This window comes from Nerophis ophidion, linkage group LG08, assembly GCF_033978795.1.
Source record: "Nerophis ophidion isolate RoL-2023_Sa linkage group LG08, RoL_Noph_v1.0, whole genome shotgun sequence".
NCBI classification, from domain to species: domain Eukaryota; kingdom Metazoa; phylum Chordata; class Actinopteri; order Syngnathiformes; family Syngnathidae; genus Nerophis; species Nerophis ophidion.
Genome location: NC_084618.1, coordinates 72,005,019 through 72,027,435, shown reverse-complemented (window position 1 = coordinate 72,027,435; position 22,417 = coordinate 72,005,019). Strand labels below are relative to the sequence as shown.

General features: G+C 39.8%; 1 protein-coding gene across 1 annotated transcript; it reads left to right on the top strand.

The window, feature by feature from the left end:
- Positions 1–97: 97 nt before the first annotated feature.
- On the top strand, positions 98–22,337 carry vwa2 (von Willebrand factor A domain containing 2). The gene is made up of 14 exons (XM_061909606.1): positions 98–224; positions 1,896–1,963; positions 7,401–7,475; positions 7,546–7,679; positions 7,757–7,866; positions 12,944–13,141; positions 13,211–13,344; positions 13,955–14,084; positions 14,147–14,202; positions 14,275–14,382; positions 14,450–15,031; positions 17,492–18,043; positions 18,108–18,230; positions 19,536–22,337. The coding sequence occupies exons 2-14, from the start codon at positions 1,906–1,908 to the stop codon at positions 19,661–19,663; spliced, it is 2,388 nt and encodes a 795-aa protein (XP_061765590.1). The 5' UTR covers positions 98–224; positions 1,896–1,905; the 3' UTR covers positions 19,664–22,337.
- Positions 22,338–22,417: the final 80 nt, after the last annotated feature.

Sequence of the window (22,417 nt, the reverse complement as noted above, 5' to 3'; positions counted from 1 at the left end):
AAGAAGTGGCAATTGTGCAGTGCTTGTTTTATGTTGGCACAAGTGGAGCGCACAGTGTGTGGGCTGGCAGGAGAGGATGATTCGAGCCCACCGGTGTAGGTGGAGCTGAGCGGAGGTGGGTTCACTGCTCTCCTGTGTGTGGATGGGAGCTGTGCTGAAACAAAGAGGTGCATGGAGCTGACAAAACCACAACTTCACTAAGAGTGGATTTTGACAAGCCTTTGGTAAGCAGAGACAATTTATTTTTATTGCATCAATTGGCATTGACTATACTACTGTAATTTTCTGTACAATAGTAATTGAATGGGAATATCTGTATTAAGGGTCTGCTAAGTAATAATCCTTATTTTTGATTGGCAGAACCTGGGTGAAGAATAATGCAATTGTGTCTTTTATCTTCATGTAAGATTGCCTCTGTTGAATTAATAGATTTACATTTATTTAAATTAATTTTAATTTTAAATTAGCCTAAAATTGCAGGTACACCAACATCTTCTCTATTTTAGTCGATTTATCATTATACATAAGAGTTTGGTTACAGTGTCAGCTATTGAGAACACTCAAACACTTAATGTGGAAGTAGTGTCAAAGCGCTTTGAGTACCTTGAAGGTAGAAAAGCGCTATACAAGTACGACCCATACATAAAGCAAATATTGAAACAGCTTAAATTTTGCTCAAAGCAAACTATAACCTACTATCTAGGAATGTATAACAATTTTCAACAAAGGAGGAGAAATGTAACTTAAAACATTTGTGCACATGCACGTAAAACAATTAAAACATTTGGTACATCTATATGTGGAGTTAAGTTATAGAATAGATTTTGCCAATAAGTAAATGTTCTAATATTGTTTAAGAAGCTGTTCAAACTCACACAATGTACAAATAGGAATCCTGATAAACAATCTTATCCTTGTTGGAAGTAAGATACTCTATTCGTCCCATGTGAATTCAAATGTACTTATTTATTCATGATAATTTTATGTAATGTATATTTATATACTTAAGTATTTGTTCCTTATAATTTATTCACTTTGTACCCAATCTGTTTGTACAGATTGGGTACAAACAGATGTGTTAGAAGTTACTATGAAATGAAAATGAATAGGATTAAATAAACAGCTTCTTGGTACTTCTTTTTGCACGTTAAATGAGAAACTAGAAACAAGTAGTGAATCACAGTGTATTTCGAAGCATGTTTGAAAAAAATCTAACACCAGAACCATTATTGAAATCTTATGACTGCTAGCTTAGTTTTTTAATTTATTTTTACATTAGTCCACCATATACTGCTGTTTATATCCAAAGTATGCAGCTGAATTCATCCAGGTTTACTGTTTTTTGCTATTTATTAAAAAAAAAAAAAAAAAAAAAGCTTTTGTGTTAAGATGTGTAAGGCAAACAGAAAAAACATCATAACTGTAATTTAGTCTTCTTCGGACACTTATATTGACGAGCACCTAGAGGCAGAAACCACACGCCCCATGTCCTAAATTCCGTGCTTCTACTTTGTACTTAAACACGCTGGCATGCTTGAATTCGCTTGGCCTCTCCAGTTGAAGCACGCTTACTGTTAACTGTCAGGGTCACAACCTGTGACCCTCCCTAAATCTACCCTGACTCAGCAGGGCAGGGTAGCCATGTTGAAAGTAAAGTCAATAATTTTGTCGTTGTTACTTGCACTGATGAGTAACTTTTGGATTTGGTATGAAACTCGCCCAAAAGCTTTTGCTCCTCTATAATTAGATGCACAAGAGGCATTTTCCAACCTGTGAAACCATTTAAACACAGGTGGCATCATTATAGATTGCAGGAAAAGGACAGAGAAAGTCGGTATGAGCATGTTCTTATACATTTGAATTTTTTGTTTGACAATTTTTGTTTTTGTTTGCAGGCCCCCCAACATGCTCCCAGATATTCTCTATCATGGCTTCATTCCCACTGTGCTGCTGCTTTTTCAAGGTCAGTTAGTGCTTTTTTTTTTTTTTTATCACACTTTTGAATTCAGTTTGGCACAAGAAGTACCTCCCTCATGTATATCTCGGGTAGCTTGAAGTGTTAAGGAATGTGTTCCCTTTGCCAATATTTAAAGCCTAATTTGTCAAGTTTTATAAAGCGACTTCTACTTTTAGCTTAATGGCTGAGTGGTTAGTGCGTCTTCCTCACAATACGAAGGTCCTGCAGTCCTGGGTTCAATCCCAGGCTCGGGATATTTCTGTGTGAAGTTTGCATGTTCTCCCCGTGACTGCGTGGGTTCCCTCCGGGTACTCCGGCTTCCTCCCACTTCCAAAGACATGCACCTGGGGATAGGTTGATTGGCAACACTAAATTGGCCCTAGTGTGTAAATGTGAGTGTGAATGTTGTCTGTCTATCTGTGTTGGCCCTGCGATGAGGTGGCGACTTGTCCAAGGTGTACGCCGCATTCCGCCCGATTGTATCTGAGATTGGCGCCAGCGCCCCCCGTGACCCCAAAAGGGAATAAGAGGTAGGAAATGGATGGATGGAATATTTTGACATATATTCTGTAATGAAAAACTGGAAATATGTGATGTATCATATTGAGAGTAAATGCACGTTTGATTTAAACCACCAACATAATCATAACCACAACAAATATTGGTGCGTCTTAGCTTACGACAGGGCTGGGCAAACTTTTTCCTGCGAGTGCAGCATACAGAAAAATGGAGGCATGTAGGACGATTTTGATACAGCTTGTATATGATAGATCAGGGGTCCCCAAACTACAGCCTGCCCACAGGAAGTCCCAGGTTTAAAAAAAGATAAAAAAATGTTTTTTTTTTATTTTAAAAAATGTATTCAAATTATATTTTAAAATGTTTCTTTTTTAATTCATTTTCTAACACTTTTTTCTCTCTGGGTGTTGTAGGTGATCAGTCAAATCAGATTGTCTAAAAATTAATTTTGCTATCAATAATGTGACATCATCGCGCCGCAAGTGCGTGCTCTTTCAGTCATTTCGTTCACAAGGAAAAAAAATAAAATATATATATATATATATATATATATATATATATATATACATACACACACACATTAGGGATGTAACAATACACAAACATTTCGGTTTGGTACCTACCTCGGTTCAGAGGTCACGGTTCGGTTCATTTTCGGTACAGTAAGAAAACAACAAAATATACATTTTTTGATTTATTTAACAAATTTGCTAAATCTTCCAGCAAAAATATTTTTCTTCGTGGAATATTTGATGTAAAGTAATCGGAAACTTGAATAGGTCAATAATTCATAATAACATTGATTTTGATTCAATATTTTGTTTTGAGCAATGACAGTTTGAAAGAAAAAAAAACAGCTTTGTTTCATTAGTCAACGTTGCAACTTTTTCTAAATTACATTTAGCCTTCAAGCTTTTTTATTTCACTTTTGTTTATTTTAATAGTATTTTTTAGAATGTGCCTCAGGCCTTTAAAACATTAGTTGTGGGCCGCAAATGGCCTCCGGGGCACACTTTTGACACCCCTGCTATAAATAATAAAAAATAAAATCTGATAAATCTATGGGTAAAAAGCAGAGCCTACCTCCCGCTGTCGTCTGCAAATTGTGATCACGACAAGCAATGTTCCCGACATCCACAAAGCAATTAGTTACCTGCTGCCACCTACTGATATGGAAGAGTATTACATGGTTACTCTGCCGCGCTCGATCTAGTCCAGTGGTTCTCAACCTTTTTTCAGTGATGTACCCCCTGTGAAATTTTTTTTAATACACGTACCCACTAATCAGAGCAAAGCATTTTTGGTTGAAAAGAAGAGATAAGGAATTAAAATACAGCACTATGCCATCAGTTTCTGATTTATTAAATTGTATAACAGTGCAAAATATTGCTCATTTGTAGTGGTCTTTCTTGAACTTTTTGGAAAAAAAGATATACAAATGACTAAAAACTTGTTGAAAAATAAACAACAGATTCAGTTATAAATAAAGATTTCTACACATAGAAGTAATCATCAACTTAAAGTGCCCTCTTTGGGGATTGTAACAGAGATCCATCTGGATTCATGAATTTTATTATAAACATTTCTTCACAAAAAAAGAAGTCTTTAACATCAATATTTATGAAACATGTCCACAAATAATCTAGCTGTCAACACTGAATATTACATTGTTGCATTTCTTTTCACAGTTTATGAACTTACATTAATATTTTGTTGAAGTATTATTCAACAAATATATTTATAAAGGATTTTTGAATTGTTGCTATTTTTAGAATATTTAAAAAAAAATCTCACTTACCCCTTGGCATACCTTCAAGTACCCCCAGGGGTACGCGTACCTCCATTTGAGAACCACTGCTCTAGACAACTGCACATTATTTGTGCATAATAATCACTGGTGTGCAAAAAAATATTTTTAACCCAATTTGATGGAATTACATCTTCTCCCACGGCACACCAGACAATATCTCACGGTACAATAGTGTGCCGCGGCACAGTGGTTTGAAAAAATACTGGGCTAACTTATGTTATCATTATAAATCGTTTATAATTTCCGGAAGAAAGAAATGTTTAAAAAAAAAAATCATTAGTGAGAACGAGTGCAAAGCAGCATTAATGTATGGAATAATTTTAAAAAGAGATAAAAGACTGTAAAACTTGAATTACCGGTAGATTTTAAATTATTTTGAAGAAATCACTTACAAAAAAATATGTTGAGAATGGATGCTAAGGATGTAAAAATGAATGTTGGAACTTTTTCATTTTTTATTTTTTTATTTTGTGATTAATGGAAAACAAAAAAAATGTAGAACTACATGCATAAGACATTAGTGGTTTTTTTCTGTTTTGTGAATACACTGGGATAGGTGTAATAAGCTTTAGCTTCTGCCTATTCCATTTCAGATGACATATATATTTAAAATGTCTATCTGTCAAAATCTTTAAAAATGCCTCAATAAAATAAACATGATTAGTAGTTTACCAGAATACATTTGTTTGACAATTGTCTTTATTTATATACATTCAATGACAGCTAGCAATCCAAATTGCTATTATTAGCTTACACCACCTAAAGCTATGTATATGCGTGTTATGTACGTTCGTAGTTACGTCAATTAGGAGAAGCTGCGAGAGGGTGGGATATACTGTGTAACATACATTGGAAAGTCAGCCCTATCTAGTTTTCTGTTTAAATGTTGCAAACAGCCCCTTAAAGGATGCCTTTTTTTTAATATGGCGGTTTTGTCTCAAATACATGCCTATTTCTATAATATACCGGTATGATTCATAATACCGGTATACCGCCCAGTCCTACCTAAGGACATCATCAAAGACCATATTCAGTCTGCGGCCATTTTGATTTTCAGGCCCCATTTTTTGGGGGGGGAATTAAGCCAATTATTTTTTGTGTGTGTGATGTTCTAACCTGTGACTTATTTGGTTTCTGAATATGTCGCGGGCCAATGACAAACAGAAATAGTTATTTTACAGTAGCATATTTTCTCGCAAATTTGTGGTGAAATTAACAAGGTGGTACAGTGGTTAGTGCATGTGCCTCACAATACGAAGGTCCTGAGTAGTCCTGGGTTCGATCCTGCGCTCGGGATCTTTCTGTGTGGAGTTTGAATGTTCTCCCCGTGACTGCGTGGGTTCCCTCCGGGTACTCCGGCTTCCTCCCACCTCCAAAGACATGCACCTGGGGATAGGTTGATTGGGAACTCTAAATTGGCCCGAGTGTGTGAATGTTGTCTGGCCATCTGTGTTGGCCCTGTGATGAGGTGGCGACTTGTCCAGGGTGTATCCCGCCTTCCACCTGTATGCAGCTGAGATAGGCTCCAGCACCCCCCGCGACTCCAAAAGGGACAAGTGGTAGAAAATGGATGGATGGATTAACAAGGTCTCCTAGCCACATATTTTTGTGATATAGCACTGTTTGAACATGTCGTGTCCTTCAAAAGGATTTACTGTCCCCTGTGTGAAAAACGCATGGTTTTTACAGCATGTTTTTTCGTAGTTATCTCCGTCTCAAGTGTTGGTATTTGCCTGAGGACAATATAATTTTGTGCGTTCTTATCACAAATGACAGCTTTAGCACCCTCACATTATATACTTTAAGTTTTTGAACTTGAGAATTTGACTCCTTCTTCCTTTGGTGGTGTTGACAAAAGAAAGACATCTACTTAATCTGACTTGAGTCATATTTAAAAGGATAGTCACTGGAACTGCTGGTCCCGCCATATACTGGACTCTCACATTATTAACCGTATCCACTTGGCATGCATTGCACCAGTCAAGCGGGGAGAATCCCCACATCTGCTGTCCCTTACAAAGTTTTCTCGTTGTTTCAATTGGGTTGAGTTTTTTTCTTGCCCTGATGTCGTTATGGCTTGTGAGACATTTGTGATTAAGGGCAATATAAGTCAACTTTGATTGATTGATTTATTACCTTTTATATTTTAAGGGGGTTTACACTAATTGGCATCAATGTCCAGACTTGAATGATAAAGTTTTCATATACTGTTTCATATACTGTTCTACAATGTTGTTGGAGCCGTGTGGCTAAATCATCTAAACGTTTACTGTCAGGAGGACTTGCAATGATGAAAAGAGGGTCATGATTAGATTTGTGTGCCTGCAGCTGCTACTTTTTACCAAGTTCTGCACTTGAATCTTGCCTGCTCTTCTTTTAGGATTTATGACTGCCTAGTACATTTGAAAAAAGTATGCTTACGACTTCTGTAAAAACGTCTTAAACCGGATTACCAAAGGGCCTGAAGAAGTTCTTATAGCTCTAATTCTAGTAGAAGCTACCAGCATAAAATAAGTGGTTTCTTAGTATGGTACATGCTGTATACACACTTGGCTTTATTATTTATGAAGGAAGTCCCTAATCAATATATGTAAAATAGACATTTTCTGTCTGTATTCAAAGGAGATGATGTTGGAAAAACAAAGCCAGGACTCGGGGCAAATTCTCAGACAACACTGGCGGGGTTACTAGGGACAACAGGGCACGTTCACATGGCTTCTGAACAGGAAGTCACATGTCTCGCTGTCTCTCTCTCTCTCGCTCCTCTCTGGGTCCTCCTTCCAAGTGAACAAGCTGAAAGAATGGCGTTCTTCAAATGTCCTCTCACATTAGATCTGAATTGTCAATTATCCTCAATGGTGGAGGGTCAAGGGGCCAGTCTGTAAAGAAAACTAGCTTTTTGGGCACAGTGTCTCCAGATAAAAAGTAAATGTCTTTGGGGTCGGGTTCTGAGAATGTCTCCAGTATGTGCTATTTTTTGTGTAATTTGTTCATTGTGTTGTGTTGACACTGTAGTTATGGAGGAATTTTGAATATGTTAAATTTGTAAATGACTTAATTGGTATTTATTGGCATATGCCATCTTTGTGCTAACCTTTTCATGTTCTCTCTTAGTTCAGCAGGGTGCCTCCATGCTGGAGATCCACAGTAGCAATGAGAACATTTTGAAGATCAGCTCAGCAGCAGAGAGTAAGTGTCATGCTGTTCACCTCAGGAATGCACAAACCAACATTGTCACAATGTATGTGTCCCATGGAAGTGATGCAGTGCTCAGCAGCCTTGGACATCCTCTTCCTCATGGATGGTTCCTACAGTGTGGGAAAGGGAAGCTTTGAAAGGTCCAAACATTACGCCATCAAAGTCTGTGAAGCGCTTGACATCGGACCGGACAAGGTCTGATTTCCTTTTTTCAAGAATCCCACCCTAGACAGCTTGTCATTCTTTTTAGCATACCCCCTTCCCTCATCCAGGTGCGTGTTGGATTCATCCAGTTTGGCTCAGTTCCTCGGTTGGAGTTGCCATTGAATTCATACACTACCAAGCACGAGCTGTTGATGCGGGTGAAGAAGATTTATTACAGGTGCGTGTTCACGCTTACTCATATTTAAGGTGTTGAAAATCAGATATTTGGGTATAGATAAAGTAATAATGTATTGGCCATGACCAGCAAATTAATTGTATTGCCTAATATTGTTGAAACATGGCATAATCTTGAGATATTGTAATTAGATTAGATTAGTAGCTGAGATAGGCGCCAGCGCCCCCCGCGACCCCAAAAGGGAATAAGCGGTAGAAAACGGATGGATGGATAGTTTATTTCAAAGGGGTCAATGTAATTTCATAAAACACATGACTACACATGGTTAAAAAAGCCAGAATTAGCCAGAAGGGTAGTTTTCATCTGTAGTCCCGTGGCCATAATGTAAAAAAGGCAGTTATATTTCAATTTAAAGGAAAAAGTAAAGGAAGAGAGAAAAATAAAAAAGCATACATCACATACACAATATGATAAAAAATAAAATGCAACATAACATTTATTTTAGCATCAAAACAGGCTCGTCTTTTAGTGCTGGCAGCTGTAGGCGTTAAGCCACATTTTCAGTTTTTAGAAGGCCTTGTAAGTTGTGACCAGTTTAACCTCCTCTCGTACTGAGTTCCACACATTTGCGCTCTTTACTGACCAGACCGACTTACTGAAAGTGGTCCTGCGCAGAGGAATATAACAGTCACCTCTGACAGCCTCGAGTGACACGCTCACCACTGTTTCTTTGGCTGATGAACTCTGTCAGAAGATCTCGAGCCAACTCATGCAGTACTTTATAGGTCAGTTTTAAGTCTGCAAATGTGTGAAGACTGTCCTAGTTCAAAATACCGTATTTTTTTTTAAACGGCACAGTGATGATAGTGCCTATGTTTTTAATCCATAACCTTAATTGCTTGTTTGTAAAGGATTTCCAATGTTTTTTTTTTTTAACTCTGACCAGCCTGAGACCAGCTGGTAAGGCAATAGTTGAAGTGGCTGAAAATCATCTAATGCAAATACAATTTTGCAGCTTCAGTTGACATTTCATTTCGAATTGCACAAAAATTTGTGAGATTAAACTTAATTATTTTACACAATCTGCCAATATGGGCTTTAAAGGAAAGCTCTGAATCTATTATTAACCCAAGATATTTACATTGGCTGACAATTTGTATTCTTTCTCCATTAATATGTATGTCGGAGTCAGATGATCCTTTTCTCTTTTTAGTTACATACATGCCTATAGTTTTAGAAACGTTTAGCTGCAGACAGCACTCATGCAACCAAGTTGTAACACAGGACATTGTTTTAGTGAGTTTAGCAGAAACAATGTCTTCTGTGTGACCACGAAAGAAGAAAACCGTGTGCATACATTAAGCATTCAGCTTCAGGACAAACAGTGGGCAAATCATAAATATAGAGGCTAAATAAAAGGAGGCCTAATATTGACCCCTGAGGTACGCTGGAGACAGCATAAGAGAGTCAGATCTGCAGTTGTTAACTGATTAATAATATAATTGTCAATGACTTCAAGCTGCAATAAGTCTTTTTGTGATGTCTTTTATTTCCTTGTAGTCGTTAACTTTTAACCCAAATTACAATAGATAGATAGGTAGATAGTACTTTATTGATTCCTCCAGCAGTGTTCCCTCAGGAAAATTTAAAAAAATAAAAATGACCAAACATTGACTGTGTGAGTTTACACACGTCCTTTTAAAATTATCTATCTATGGTTATCATCTCACTGGTACCCTTCTATGGTGGCATTTTTTTTCTTTTGTACCACAGGCACCCATCTTTGGTGGCATTTTACCTCATTTTTTCTGGTTCTTTGGTATATTTTTCTTTCCATTACTGGTACCCCTCTGTGGTGGCATCACAAAAAAAGTAAACTTTAGAGCAGGGGTAGGGAACCTATGGCTCTAGAGCCAGATGTAGCTCTTTTGATGACTGGATCTGGCTCAAAGATAAATCTTAGCTGACATTGCTTAACACGATAATTATGAATAATTGCGCTGGTAATCACAGTGCCAAAAATAACGTGCAAAATATTAAACATTCTCATGCATTTAAATCCATCCATCCGTTTTCTACCGCACCTGTTCAACAAGTCGCATTAATGGTAAGAAGTATTTTATGTCACGATGGGGGGGGTCGCAGCTTGCTGCAGGGTCGTTCCCCAAGGAAGGCAGACGGACTACTCGGGACATGGCATTTAGGTAAAAACATGATTTAATTTAAACTAAAAAAAGATACAAACAAAAATCGCTCACAGTGGAGGCACAACTTGGGCTAAGGAACAAAGCTAACGCATAAACAGATTATGAACATAAATCAAACAAAACTTATTTGGCATGGCATGAAGCACGAAACTATGGCAAGGCACGAAACAAGTCAGCACAGAGCAAGAAAAGATCACATTGACGCCAGGGCGACTGACTGGCAAAGACGAGCTTAAATACTGCCTCTGAATAGTGCTCGGGAAGCAGGTGAGCGGGCATTTTGTCCACCAGAGACAGGTGGACAAAATGAGTAACCAAGGAAACCAGACAAGGGAGTGGAAAAAAACAGGAACTTAAAGAGTCCAAAGGACAAACAGCACATGGCCAAACAAAAACATGATCAACAGACATGACATTTTATTTATTATTGGTTAGCTTCAGAATAACAATGTTATTAAAAAGAAAAATAGACTAATTATACTCTAGAAATGTTAGTCTTACTTAAAAATGCACGCATTTAGTTGTATTCAGTGTTAAAAAATATGATATGGCTCTCACTGAAATACATTTTGAAATATTTGGCTTTCATGGCTCTCTCAGCCAAAAAGGTTCCCGACCCCTGCTCTAGAGCAAAAGTCTTCAACATGGGGTCTTTGGAGGTACTGCAGCGAGATAATGACATTTTTGGTTTAGTACTTTTTCTACATCCATCCATTTTCTACCGCTTATTCCCTTTGGGGTCGACGGGACTTTTTAAAAAAATATTTCTATTACAATATTTCCAGTTTCTACTCATGTGAGTGTTTAAGATATACACAATATCATTGATCAGACACATAACAGATAAATACAGGTAGACAAACATCAGCCATGCACATATTCAGCAACACACAGGAGCTCTTTCAACCATGACAAGGTTTTTTTCACTTGTCCCTCCAACAAGGAGGACAGGCCTCTATTGTTGTTTTTTTTAATTAAAAAAACTTAGTCACCTGGGGGCTATTAACAGGCACACAGAGCAGTAAGTGAACAAAAAGTTCAATGTAAAACCCAAAATGACATTTCTAATACAAAAGGAAGAGGTATAAGTGGACAGCGATTGAACTGAAGATGTCACAATATGTTACTGCATAAGTCAGCAGACATTTAGCCTTTCTTTGCTTACTTACTACTAAGAGACAAGTTGTCTAGTATGTTTACTATTTTATTTAAGGCCAAAATTGTTCTTCGATTGCAATAAGAAACATACGTTAAATGTACCGTAAGAGTTTTTGTTCAAATAAAGCCAATAATGCCATTTTTTTGGTCCCCTTTATTTATAAAAGTATCAAAGTATGGAAATACATTTTGCTACCGGTACAAAATATTGGTGTCTCGACAACCATATTATGTACGGTATATATACACACAAAAATACACATACACATACATGCCAATCACAAGGCTCTGTCAGGTCCCCCATGATGAGCAGAGAACCCGTTGTCAGGGAAAACAAATTCTTACACAAAAAAAAAGCAGAAGAGAGCTTAGCCTGCCGACGTCAGGTTAACAAGGCATCTTTAGTACAAGTTCAATTTAAAATACAATTTTGTGGAAGATATGTTATTATTTTAGTGAGATTGTAATGCATTGCAAAACGGTTTTAACTTTTGCTGACACGTCTCCTATTAAGGCCTACTGAAACCCACTACTACTGACCACACAGTCTGATAGTTTATATATCAATGATGAAATATTAACATTGCAACACATGCCAATATGGCCTTTTTAGTTTACTAAATTGCAATTTAAAATTTCGCACAAAGTGTCCTGTTGAAAACGTCGCAGAATGCTGACGTGAACGTGTGACGTCACGGACTGTTAGGAAATATTAGCGCTGCGCACACACACAGCTAAAAGTTGTCTGCTTTAACTGCATAATTACACAGTATTTTGGACATCTGCGTTGCTAAATCTTTTGCAATTTGTTCAATTAGTAATGGAAAAGTCAAAGTAGAAAGATGGAGTTGGGAAGCTTTAGCCTTTAGCCACACAAACACACGGTGATTCCTTGTTTAAAATTCCTGGAGGTGAAACTTTACAATGGATCAGAGCGGTCAAACGAACATGGATCCCGACCACTTGTCAACCAGCAGTTTTTGGTGAGAAAATTTTGGTAAAAAGTCGCCACTTACCGGAGATCAGCTGAGCTCGTGCCGTCCGTACAGCTGCCGTCGACTTCCATCAGACAATGGCGTCAACACACCCGTGGATAAACCCTTCTATCAGGTACTATTAAACTCACTAAAACACTAACAACACAATGTAAAGATAAGGGATTTCCCAGAATGATCCTAGTAAATGTCTAAAACATCTGAATCTGTCCCAATGCAATCGTGTATTTTTTTTTTCAACTTTTTTAACTTCTAACTTTTTAACTTTTTTCTAGTCCGTCGCTATCAATATCCCCAAACACGAATCTTTCATCCTCGCTCAAATTAATGGGGATATTGTCGTTTTCTCGGTCGAAATAGCTCTTTTTATTGGAGGCTCCCATTTAAAAACGATGTGAGGAGCCATCAACGGGTGATGTCATCGTCTGCGACTTCCGGTAAAGGCAGGTCTTTTCTGTTAGCGACCAAAAGTTGCGAACTTTACCGTTGATGTTCTCTACTAAATCCTTTCAGCAAAAATATGGCAATATCGCAAAATGATCAAGTATGACACATAGAATGGACCTGCTATCCCCGTTTAAATAAGAAAATCTTATTTTAGTAGGCCTTTAAACAAGCATGAATTCATGTTATGAGATTGGGGCGATGAAAATTTCACATGTCGAGCCCAAACTGGAAGTCAGCAAACATGAATTAGTGCTGTATTTTGTCTGTCAATCAAGCCCCTGTCTGTGTAACTGATTGTGTTTTTACCTTCAGGGGCGGCGGCACCCAGACCGGCCTGGCTTTGAAGTACGTGCTCAGGAAAGGTTTCCCAGGCGGCCGCAACTCCTCCGCCGTGGCCCGCGTCGCCATCCTTTTATCAGATGGGATGTCACAGGGCAACATCGAACAAGCTGCTACGCAGCTCAGAGAGGAAGGCGTTGTCTTATTTGCTGTCGGCGTGCGCTACCCGAGGTATGGTACGTCTGCTGACGATTGTAAGAAAAAACACTATTAATTAAACCCTCATCTTCTGCGGTTCAGGTGGGAGGAGCTTCATGCCCTAGCCAGCAAACCGATGGAGAGCCATGTTTTCTTTGCTGAGCACTTCCATGATGCTGTCAATGGCTTGTACACAACACTCACCACCACTTCTCTATGCAACGCCACACCTGCAGGTACAATAGATTTTGCAAGAACACAAGCAAAAAAAAAAAACGTAAAATACTTTTTTGTTGCATTAGAAAAAATCTTTTAAAAAAACAAGCTCCTCGGCCGCACTTTGGACACTGAAGCTTAAGACAGATGGGCGCCTTCTTACTTAGTGTGCCCTTAAACCAGCTCAGTGAACTTGTGGTTAGTGTCCACCCTGAGACTGGGAGGTCGTGAGTTCAAACCCCGGCCGAGTCATACCAAAGACTACAAAAAAATGCAACCCATTGCCTCCTTGCTTGGCACTCAGCATCAAGGGTTGGAATTGGGGGTTAAATCACCAAATGGTTCCCGAGCGCTGCACACACTGCTGCTCACTGCTCCCCTCACTTCCCAGGGGCTGAACATTGGGATGGATCAAATGCAGACGACACATTTCACCACACCCAGTGTGTGTGTGACAATCGTTGGGACTTTAACTAATTTTATTTATTGGCCGATGAGTTCTGCCGAGCAATACAATAACCACAATTAAGGGTGCCAGGATTTTTCTGAGCATATAACCAACTATTTTTATTAAATGAAAACTTTGCCTTTTTTGCACTCTTCCTTCGCTGTGTGGTTCTCTCCCAAAAGGCTGTCAGGTGGAGGCGTTCTCCTGCACAAGAAATACACTGGAGACAGTGAAGGAACTGCAGGGGAATTTCATGTGTTGGAAAGGCTCCAGAGGGTATTCCCCGTACACTGCTCTCTGTCCATACTACAGGCAAGTAAACATGCTTAGGGTGTGTGTTTTTACATTTTAAAACAGCATGTTGTGTGGGGCAGGCACAAAAAGGCCTACAAGAGGCATGGGACCATTTGCCATCGGACCATCTGTCCTGGTAAAATTCTTTCTCTTTCTGCTCATCTTTTTTTGTTTGTTGTTGGTTTATTTTTACATTCTTGCCATCCAGACCCCTGTGATTCACACCCGTGTCTGAACGGAGGAACGTGCGTCCCAGAAAATGCAGACAGCTACATTTGTGTGTGTCCACCTGGCTTTGGAGGAGACCCTCATTGTGGTTTGTTCACAATATGGACACAAGTATTAAAACAATTCTATGGCTGATTATTCCTGTCCTTCCTCAGCTCCCGCTTTTTCATTAGATTGTTCAGTGGACCTGCTTTTCCTTGTGGAGGGCTCCGACGCACTCACCTTGGAGGGCTTCCTGCGCCTCAAGGCCTTCTTAAAGCGATTCCTGCAGAATGTCATCGGCCCCGACACACCCAGCAAAGTCGGCCTGGCGGTGTTCGGCGGAGACGCTCGCGTCACGTCGCCGGTGGGCAAATTCAAAGGGGATCTTAAGGGTCTGCTTAAGGCCGTTGACGCTGTGGAATTCGTGGGAGGCCAGACCAAGACAGGTCAGGCGCTTCGATACATCACGCTCAACGGCTTTGTGAGCGCGCCTGTGTTCGCCGATGTCAGCGACGACCTCCCGCGAGTGGTGGTGTTGCTCAGCGGCACACCTTCTGCGGATGACGTGCTGGAGCCATCCAAGTACGCATTGGATCAAGAAGTCTTCATCATAGCGATGGGACCGGAAAGCTTGAAGGGACAGCTCGATAACATGACAGGAAACCCTCAAAGGACCCTCACTTACAGGTCTCCTGACAAGCTGGGTGCCAAAATCCCTGAACTCAAGGCCAAGATATGCAGTGTTGATACACAAGGTGCTTATGTTCTCTATTCTGCTTGTTTGAAGACAATTCAACGAACATTTGCAGAAGGTTTGGCCACAGAAAAGTTTTTGTTGGTGCAGATCTGTAAAAAAAGGTGCACATACACCTGCCTTATTGTTTTGATGGGTATTTGTTGGGTAGCGAGTTCTTTACCGTTTGCAGGAAGGACTTTATTTTCATTCACATCCAGATCAAGGTGCATATTACAGTTCATTCTCACTTTATCTGTTAAAGTCCACCAAAGCCAGCAAAAAATCTCAGCCTTGTGTTGTGGGTCGCTTGGTAAAAACAGTGAAATTGGCTTAGCTGTATTGAACTGTATTGAAATAGTTTGGCTCACGGTTTAAAGGCCTACTGAAATGAGATTGTCTTATTTAAATGGGGATAGCAGGTCCATTCTATGTGTCATACTTGATCATTTCGCGATATTGTCATATTTTTGCTGAAAGGATTTAGTAGAGCACATTAACGATAAAGTTCGCAACTTTTGGTCGCTAATAAGAAAGCCTTGCCTATACCGGAAGTAGCGGACGATGTGCGCGTAACGTCACGGGTTGTGGAGCTCCTCACATTCTCACATTGTTTATAATCATAGCCTCCAGCAGCAAGAGCTATTCGGAACGAGAAAGCGACAATTTCCCCAATAATTTGAGCGAGAATGAAAGATTCGTGGATGAGGAAAGTGAGAGTGAAGGACTAGAAAAAAAAAAAAGACGAGGGCCGTTGGAGCGATTCAGATGTTATTAGACACATTTACTAGGATAATTCTGGAAAATCCCTTATCTGCTTATTGTGTTACTAGTGTTTTAGTGAGATTATATGGTCGTACCTGAAAGTCAAAGGGGTGTGGTTTGATGGAAGCCACGTTTCTCGAGGAGGCAAGGCAGCCGGGCTGAGATTTTTTTTTTCTCTTCCCCTCCTCCACGGTGTAAGCACCCGCCGGTGGGGGGCGGCCGGTGGGAGGAGGCAAAAGAGTCCGCAGCTGCAGGACGCACGACGCAAGCTCCCCGCTCATAACTATGGTAAGAGCCGACTTAATACCACCATTTTCTCACCGAAACCTGCCGGTTGACATGTGGTTTGGGAACCATGTTCGCTTGACCGCTCTGTTCCATAGTAAAGCTTCACCGTCAGCTTTTGGGACTAAACAAGGAAAAACCTTCTGTGTTTATGTTGCTAAAGGCGGCCGCAATACACCGCTTTCCACCTACATCTTTCTTCTTTGATGTCTCCATTATTAATTAAAAAAATTGTAAAAGATTCAGAAACACAGATGTCCAAAATACTGTGTAATTATGCAATTAAAGCAGAAGACTTATAGCTGGGACTGGGGCTGGATCAAAATGTACGCTACAATCCGTGACGTCACGCGCATGCGTCATCATACCGCAACGTTTTCAACAGGATACTTCGCAAGAAATTCAAAATTGAAATTTAGTAAACTAATCCGGCCGTATTGGCATGTGTTGCAATGTAAATTTTTCATCATTGATATATAAACTATCAGACTGCGTGGTCTGTAGTAGTGGGTTTCAGTAGGCCTTTAAATTACCGTAATTTCTGGACTATAAAGCGCACCTGTCTATAAGCCGCACCAGCTAAATTCAGGGGAAAATACAGATTGCCCCATATATAAACCGCACCCAACTATAAGCCGCAGGCGTTTTGATGTGTAATTACCGTAGTATATAGGGGTTCCTGCTACCACGTAGGGGATTCTCGGGACAGAGATGACTGTTTGGGAACGCAAAGCGTCCCATTTATTAACAATAAATCTTTCAATCATTCAATCAAACTTTCACATCTTTGACATGGCGAACAGCATTCCTGCAGAGTACAAAAAATACAACGGTGCAAAGTAATACAAAGTGCTCGCCTGTAAAAGTGCTCGCCTGTAAAAGTGCAGTCTTCATGCTGCCGTCTCACCATTGATTCATTGATGTCAAGGGTACGTGCAACAGCTCTATTTCCTTCTTTGACAGCCAGATCGATTGCCTTTAACTTAAAAGCAGCATTATATGCACTTCTCCGTTTGTTTTCCATATTGAGGGTGTTTGCATGAACACTTCCTTCGCGCAAACTTTCGCTGACGCTCTCCTACTCTTTGTTTTGCTCTCGTTACCTGGCGCCAAGTGTCTGCCTCGGTCTCGCGCATCCTCAGTAGTGCGCGCCCCTGGTTACCGTAAACCGCACCGTTGTATAAACCGCAGTGACGAGAACGAGGGAAAAAGTAGCGGCTTATAGTCCGGAAATTACGGTATTAGGTTATCCACGGTGGTCTCAAATTCAGTACTGTGACTACTGATGATTTATTTTTCCTTTTTTTTGGCAGTTGTCAATTGCTTTTAAATGCTTTACTTACAGGGCTCAATTGAGATAGCATTGACTACAACTTCCTATGTTTTTTTACCATTACAAAAATTAATCATAATCCTATCCTTATTTCCTAAGGTTGCCTTGGCCAAGCTGTTGACTTGGTCTTCGCCTTAGACGCCTCAGGTGGCGTCAGCCCCAACAACTTTGTTGTCCTGCGCGACTTTGTGCGCCGCCTCACTGTCCAATTCGACATCAACCGTGATGTAACCCAGGTGGCGCTGGTCACCTATGGCAGGAAAGCCACCACAGTCTTCAACCTCGATACCCACGAGACGGGCTCTGCCATCTTAAAGGCAGCTGGTGAGGCTAACTACATTGGCGGGGTGGCATCGACGGGCACCGCCCTCCTCCACGTGTACGCGGACGTTCTCACTGCGGCCAGAGGCGCACGGCCCGGGGTCAACAAGGCTGTGGTAGTGGTGACGGATGGTTCAGGCAGCAATGACGCTCTTGTGCCGGCAGAGAAGTTGCGACACAACGGAGTGTCGCTGTTTGTCATTGGCATCGGGGACGTGCAGAGGGACAGCCTGCTGCAGATGGTCAGTTTAGAGGAGCACTTGATCTCAGTGCCATCTTACGAGGACCTCAAGTACTTTGAGGACGTGGTAGTGCAGATGTTATGCTCAGGTGACAAAATTTGCAATTTCAATGCATAGAAATATAACATTCTAACGGTCTGCTTTTTTAACAGAGGTGAAAAAGCCTGTCAACCTTTGCAAGCCCAACCCTTGCATGAATGATGGAGTGTGCCTCTTGTCAGGAGGAAGTTTCCACTGTCAGTGTCGAGGCTTTGAAGGACCTCACTGTGAAACACGTCAGTCTGTCTTTTTCTCGATGTCATTAATCCACGGCATTATTTCGGAATTTTATAATTAAAATGAACTGGTTTAATACTGAATGTCAAAGAAAAAAAAGAGCTGAAAAAATAGAGAAAATACTGTGAAACAGAATACTGTACTGTGAAGTAATTCGGGTTCTTTTAGTTAAAAAAAAAAAAAAAACCCTAAACAAATGTAATTAGTTTAATTTACCCGATTAGCCCAATATTTGTTGAGTTAAAAGTAACAGAATTAATCTTAAATGATGTGGAAGATTTCCGAAACCCTCAAAGGACTCTCACTTACAGGTTTCCTGACCTGGCTTCAAATGGAGATAGAGGTCTTCCTCGGTGCACCGCTCTCAGCAACTAAGCGCGTTTATTTAACAGTAGAATTAACTGAGCAGAGTGAGAGCTTTTCAGTCATCCACAATCTTTGTCTCGGTGGGCACAGAGAGAGATCACCAGCTTTACACACAGGAAGCACGGACAGAGAGCCCTGCCACACGCGAGTGAAGGTTCCGCAAAGTAACAAACATTAGGAGGAAAAAATATATACAGTAATTACAGAACCAATTGTCCCGTTGTGGGAATATTTCAGCATCAAATTGATTGGGCTATATGAGCGCATCAACATGGACGGGCGAGCGCGAATGCTTTAATCACGTGATGGCAACAAACGAGAACCCAAGTTAGTTTTTCCAAGTGGAAAAACTAACTTGGGTTTGTTAATAATAATGTTACTTATTTATTTAAGTAACATTTTTGCTTGCAGAAATTAGTCCATTTTATTTTTGTTTATTTAGGATTATTAGGTAAATGGTGAGCAATTCTACAGTAATGAGAAATGTCCTTTAAAATAGTTACTTGCATTATTATTACATAATTACTAGTATATGAACGTTGTATAAGTTGCATCGGTCATTTCTTTAGTTTAGGAGCATTAAGTAGACAAACGCGCTGAGTGTGTCTGCATAAAGCCAAATATTTTAAAAATGTAATTATTGCATATTCATATGTGTAGGACCGTGTGACAAGAATATGTTCATTGACATTCTAAAAGTAACATGTCCTCCCTTCATTCGCTATTTTCGCGGTTTTATGCAAGTATATGTATAAAATATAAAAATCACAATTAGTTTTTTTTCTAATTTAGTGCAGCCCTAACTAGTAGTACTAATCTAGTTTACTCTGTTCTTCATTCCTGCGTTCTAATCTGAAGTATATGTGAAGTTGGGGACTATTGTCTGCTGTTTTTTGTCGCTTTATACTTATCTATTGATTTTCGTTTTGTGCTTGTAGGAAACACCAGGTTGTCGATTAAGGGAGGTCCTCAGATACCTGCTGGTCTGAAGAGCAGAAGGCAGAAGAAGAGTCACCAGGAGCTCATTCATCACTACAAGGTGCACAGCAGGAGACATGCAGCCTAAAAGTGCACATTTTTGCAGTACGATACAAGTACATCTACTTATTATGGACGCTTGCAGGTGAACGAGTCAGTCATGTCTCATTTAAATGGGGTTAATAGTGCTACATTTTGTATTTTGGGCGTTTTCTCAATTTGAACTGTTAGTAGTTTGATTACACTTTATACTCACATTTTTTCATTTGTTATGTACTTGTTATATCACATTATGGGAGGTTTATAAAAGACAATATAGACTACGTTTACACTGCAGGCCAGAGTGGGCCAAATCGGATTTTTTCCAGCTGACTTTTTACACTGCAAGTATAAAGCGCACAGGCCCCAATGTGGCCTCAATGACACTTGCATGCGCAGTTCGATAAAGTGAAAACAAAGGAAGTTGACCAGATTCCGTAAATAAACAAGCAAGTTGCTACTACTACCACAAAATAAAATAAAAGTCGCCAGAGCTTAAAAATAAGTGTTTTTTATATGAAAATGAATTTAAGGAATACAATGTATGAATGGATATATAGTGTAATATATTTGGGAAGGTTGTAATCTTTTTGTGGCTGTTAGAGGAGGCACAGACATCAGCGTGGATGTATGTTAGCTTTATTTTTCAACTCACTTATGTAAACAACGTAGAGAATGGACGTAACATGTAAGCAAATACAACACGGCGTCAATTCCTGTCCTTCAACAATCGCTATTTGGTCGGAATAAAAAAATATATACATATATACACAGTATATAGGTATGTGTATAATATATATATATATATATATATATATATATATATATATATATATATATATATATATATATCTATATCGGTATATAGCAGGGGTCGGAAACCTTTACCACTCAAAGAGCCATTTTGACCCGTTTCACAAAATAAAGAAAACAATGGGAGCCACAAAACTCTTTTGAAATTAAAAATTAAATAACACAGCGCACAAATTTTTTTTTTGCTTTGTGCTATGTATAAACCAGCGGTCTCAGACACGCGCCCTGCACCTTTATATGAAAATGTAATATTAGTGCGGGCCGCGAGTTTTAATTGAATGCCGATTGACATCACAATTGCCAACCATCCCAATTTATCCGGGAGACTCCCAGATTTCAGGGCAACTGTTCTCTCGAATGTCTGCTGATTTTCACCCAAACAACAATATTAAGGGCGTGCTGTGATGACATTGCGCTTAACACCCTATACAAACGTAACAAACAGCTTGTCAGGCCATTTACATATTGTATGTGGCTTCTGCAGACACATGTAAGTGACCGCAAGGCATAGTTGTTCAACAGCCATACAGGTCACACTGAGGGTGGCCGAATAAACAACTCTTCCGGGCTACATTATACAAACTCCCCGCCCCCTTGAACCCGCCCACCTCAACCGACGCACGGAGGAGGGGGGTGGTAGTGGGGGTGTATAATGTAGCCCGAAAAAGTTAAGGATGCATGGGATTCTGGGTATTTGTTCTGTTGTGTTACAGTGCGGATGTTCTCCCGAAATGTGTTTGTCATTCTTGTTTGGTGTTGGTTCACAGTGTGGCGCATATTAGTAAGAGTGTTAAGGTTGTTTATAACACAACCCTCAGTGTAACCTGTATGGCTGTTGAGCAAGTATGCCTTGCAGTCACTTGAGCGTGGTAATGGCAGCCGCACACTACACGTGCCGGCCGGCACTTAGTTAGCATTTCATGAAGGCGCATGCGACGGCGTGTTCTACAGAGTGTTAATGTTATTGTCATCCCGTCAGCCCTCAACATTGTTGTCCGGATGGAAATCTGAGAATATTATCCTTGGGAGATTTCAGGGAGAGGCATTGAAATCCGGAAACCTCCCGGAAAAATGGGGGGTCGGCAAGTATGCAGCTGAGCCATATCAGAGTCATCAAAGAGCCGCATGCGGCTCCGGAGCCGCGGGCTGCCGACCCCTGGTCTATAGGTTTGTGTATAAATCTGTGTGTATATGTGTGTGTGTATAAATATGTATGTATGTATGTGTATATGTATATATGTGTGTGTGTGTGTATATATATATTACATATAGACTATTATTTGCACACTATTTACTAGTGATGCACCAAAAATTTGGGTGCCAAAAAAAGACACGGAAATTGTATGTTTTGATGACGTATCCGCTTCCGCTGGCGGGCTGCGTCTTTCCCCGCGCAAACAAATGATATTGCCTAACTTAAGATTTGTGTCACATTTCCGTTTTGACTGAAATCACATTTGATAAGATAAGATTTTTGTCGGATTCAGACTACCTACCGATGTGATCGAATGAGATGCAAAAAGATCAGATTTAATGCACTTAGGAGCGTTAAGACTGGCGAAAAATGTCGGATCTGTGTCACTTTAGGGCATAAAATTCTGATTTTGTATGCAGTGTAAACAGGGCCATAGACTCAATATTTTTTATCAGGCACACGCTGAATATTATATATTATTTTTGTAAAAGTCACATTTTTGTTACAGCTATTGTTTATGATCCTGTTGTGTAAGCAGTACTGATAAAATACACTTGTCATCTTTTTATTAAGAGTAAAGTGAGCTAATGTTTGCAGCCACTTTGTTTTATCATGTCTGATTTCTTTCTTTAACCCTAAAAAAAAACTAATGGGCCCTAATGACAAAAAATGTAAGCCTCCCAAAAAATTAAAAAATAAAACCTTTCACTTCAAACGAGTGATTTTTTCCCGTCCCCATCAATACCTGTTGGGACGGGTAATTTATTGCATGTTTGAGCATGTAAAGAACAATTG